This window comes from Notothenia coriiceps, unplaced genomic scaffold (genome assembly GCF_000735185.1).
Source record: "Notothenia coriiceps isolate Sejong01 unplaced genomic scaffold, NC01 NC01_scaffold00005367, whole genome shotgun sequence".
Classification (NCBI taxonomy): domain Eukaryota; kingdom Metazoa; phylum Chordata; class Actinopteri; order Perciformes; family Nototheniidae; genus Notothenia; species Notothenia coriiceps.
In genome coordinates this window covers 1-2,802 of record NW_011338068.1, presented here as the reverse complement: position 1 = coordinate 2,802, position 2,802 = coordinate 1, and the positions used below count along the sequence as shown (strand labels likewise).

The window sequence follows — 2,802 nt, the reverse complement described above, 5'->3', positions numbered from 1 at the left end:
GTTCTTATGGGCATTGTTGATCTCTGGCCTGTGTTTTTCTTCAGGCACGGACTCAGCGCCTCATCTCCCCGGGCTGAGGTCCTTCGAGCAGCCTCGGCTGTAAGAGATGGGATTGCGACATTCACTTTACCGCCAGGCCCGGTTGAGCAGTTTGACTTCTGCCAGGCGTTTGCTGATCATGGTGGCAAAGAAAAGAGCTAAGAGAACGCTGCTGATCAGCATGTAGTCGTAATCGTCTTTTAGTACGTCAAACTGCTTTGATGGATACACACGAGTCTGGTAAATGTCCAGTCCATATGCAACCACCTACAAGAAAAAAAGAAAAAAGAACATGGCATATTTAGGTTTAAATTACCCAAAGGGAAGATAACTAATTTTGTCTCAGTGTGGTGTTAAAATTATATTCTGCCCATGGCTTTCAAAACCAGTAATAAAGCACTTATCATGAAGCACTGTCAACAGAGACTAAGATAAGCACATTTAAATTCAGGCACATAGTGGCACTTTTGGAAAAACAATATTTTCCATTACAATCATTCAATATTTTTTAATAGGCTAAACAGTTCCAAAAATCAAGAAATGCCTTCCAACCGTGGTTATCATCATATAATCTGCAGGGTTTCCCACACATAGACTATACTTGGGCGGGCCGCCCAGGTATATTAACGGCCGCCCAAGTATATTTCGCGACCCATTTAGTTTTTTTAAAATAATTTTTTTAATTTTTTATTCGTCCGTGACCACGACGCCATCTGCGACCGATTAACTTGTGGACAATGATCCCTCGCTCTGATCTCGCCTCCTTCTGGCCTGTTAAGTGGCCTGCCTCACACAGGGTGACTGGCTGTCTACATGATGTGGCCTGCCGACATGGCCACTGTCATGCAGATCATAAATCAAAGCCCTTAATTGGTCTCTGTGTGTTATTCAAGCTTGGGATAACCTCAGCTCAGGTGAGGTAAAGGACTCTGAGTGTTTAGATAGTTAATTTAGTCTAAGTTCTCAATGGGTCTCAAACGGTGTGGTCACCATTTATGTAAATATAGGGCTATCATTATGGGGCCTGCCTGTACCTGTTCGCTCTGCCGTCGCGTGAAGGGTCTGCTAACAAGCGACCAACAGAAAGGTTAATGTTGTTGCACGTCACATCAACCGTCCCCCCCCCCTCCGCTACCCCAAGTATATTTCAGATCTGTGGGAAACACTGATCTGTTTGTTAGCATCGTAATGGCAGACTCACCAGGCAGGTGGACTCCAGTCCAGAGGGGGCGGTGTAAATTCCTCGCACTCTTGTCACCGTCTGGTTGTAGTTGATGAACCACTCTGAGCGGATCAGCAGCTCTGGTGCGTACGGAATCAGGTTCTCTTCTCTGGAAAAGATCAACTCAACAAGTTAGACCGAAATAAATAAATACAAGTAATTGAAATGTTTGAAACCATGCCTGACTGAGGGACGTACCGGCTTTGCTCCGTTACTATTTCTGGCCTCCGAGGGTCCAGGAACATCTTGGGTAATGACAAAATCCCTCCTGATGGCAAACCAACTATAACAAAGAAACATATTTAAAGAGGCTGAAAATAGTTCGAAAGGTTTGTTACTCTGAAACAGTGACACTCTACAGCCCATAAGCCTCGCTGTGACTTACTGAGCAGGTGGCGGCTGGTGATGCCCTTCTCAGTCAGTGTGGCCTCCATGGTAGAAATGGAGGAGGGGAAGATGTAGGACTGCTGAAGCACCTGAGGAGCGTGGGGTCGATCCAGTGAGCTGAACACGGTGCTGTTGTACAGCTCCATGCCTTCATACAGCTCGATCACAGAGAACTCGTTCCTGCGGGACTTGGTGCTCCAGTATTCGTACTGCAGAGTCAAACAGACACAATCAGAAGACATGACCCACAAAACAGCAGCCTTTTTCACCTTCAACATGTTTTTATTAATGTGCTCAGTGTATGACTACAGTGTGGCTGCTAATACAGCTGCAGTGAGCTAATATCTTACAAGAAAAGCAAAAAAAAAATAATAATCACAAAACTTAAGATATACATTCTTTGTATCATTTTGATAACATTTTAGTTCATTTTTACATTAATTGTTTTTATTTGTTAGTTTTTTTATATTCAAAGTTCAAGGAAATACAGTTAATTATATATTTATTTAAGTTAAATAAATGTATGAAGTTTTAAAGTCAACTAGTTATCGTGTTGAATAATTGTCAATATAGAGTAAAATAATTGGGATTATACTAAAATGCAGCAGCCCTACTCACCACCACCCAGTTTTCAGAGTGCACAATATGCACGGGTCCTTTGGCCTTCCTCTGAACCGCCTCGTGGATGATGCGTCCGGTTACTCCATCGATCAGGAGGATCCCCATGAAGCTTCGCTCCGGATGCGTGTCGGTGCTCTCAGTTACCACCGCCAGGAGATTGGGGTTGAGGTACTGTAAGAAATGACATGAAACACAGTTCATCTTAATCCGGCAGTGGCTCAGTCAGTAGGGGCTTGGACCTTGAGCCGTAGGGTCGCCGGTTCAAGTCGCCGACCAGACCTAAATATGGAGTGTGGACTTCTACTTGGAGAGGTCCCAGTTCACCTCCTGCCCTGCCGTGGTGCCCTTGAGCAAGGCACCGGACATCCCCCTTCCCCCCCACTCACATTGCTCCCCGGACGCTGTGCAATAGCTGCCCACTGCTCCTAGTACTAGACTCCTGGTACTAGGATGGGTTAAAAGCAGAGAACACATTTCCCTGTGTGCTGTGTGCTCTGCATGTGTGACCATTACAGAGTTTTTCATCCTCTGAT

The 2,802-nt window shown here is 45.0% G+C and overlaps 1 protein-coding gene across 1 annotated transcript; it reads right to left on the bottom strand.

Moving 5' to 3' along the window:
• Window positions 1-6: 6 nt before the first annotated feature.
• Window positions 7-2,475, bottom strand: LOC104942895 (ER membrane protein complex subunit 1-like). The gene is made up of 5 exons (XM_010768206.1): window positions 2,267-2,475; window positions 1,647-1,857; window positions 1,460-1,544; window positions 1,241-1,370; window positions 7-306 (listed from the first exon to the last, which is right to left on the bottom strand). The coding sequence occupies exons 1-5, from the start codon at window positions 2,468-2,470 to the stop codon at window positions 127-129; spliced, it is 810 nt and encodes a 269-aa protein (XP_010766508.1). The 5' UTR covers window positions 2,471-2,475; the 3' UTR covers window positions 7-126.
• Window positions 2,476-2,802: the final 327 nt, after the last annotated feature.

What these genes read in the sequence shown, in the direction of transcription:
- LOC104942895 (XM_010768206.1), bottom strand. Translation starts at nt 2,470, where the DNA reads ATGAACTGTGTTTCATGTCATTTCTTACAGTACCTCAACCCCAATCTC. An exon ending in ACTCTGAAAACTGGGTGGTG is followed by an intron (nt 1,858 to 2,266) that starts GTGAGTAGGGCT and finishes TTGACTCTGCAG; the next exon opens with TACGAATACTGGAGCACCAA. An exon ending in CACCAGCCGCCACCTGCTCA is followed by an intron (nt 1,545 to 1,646) that starts GTAAGTCACAGC and finishes TCTTTGTTATAG; the next exon opens with TTGGTTTGCCATCAGGAGGG.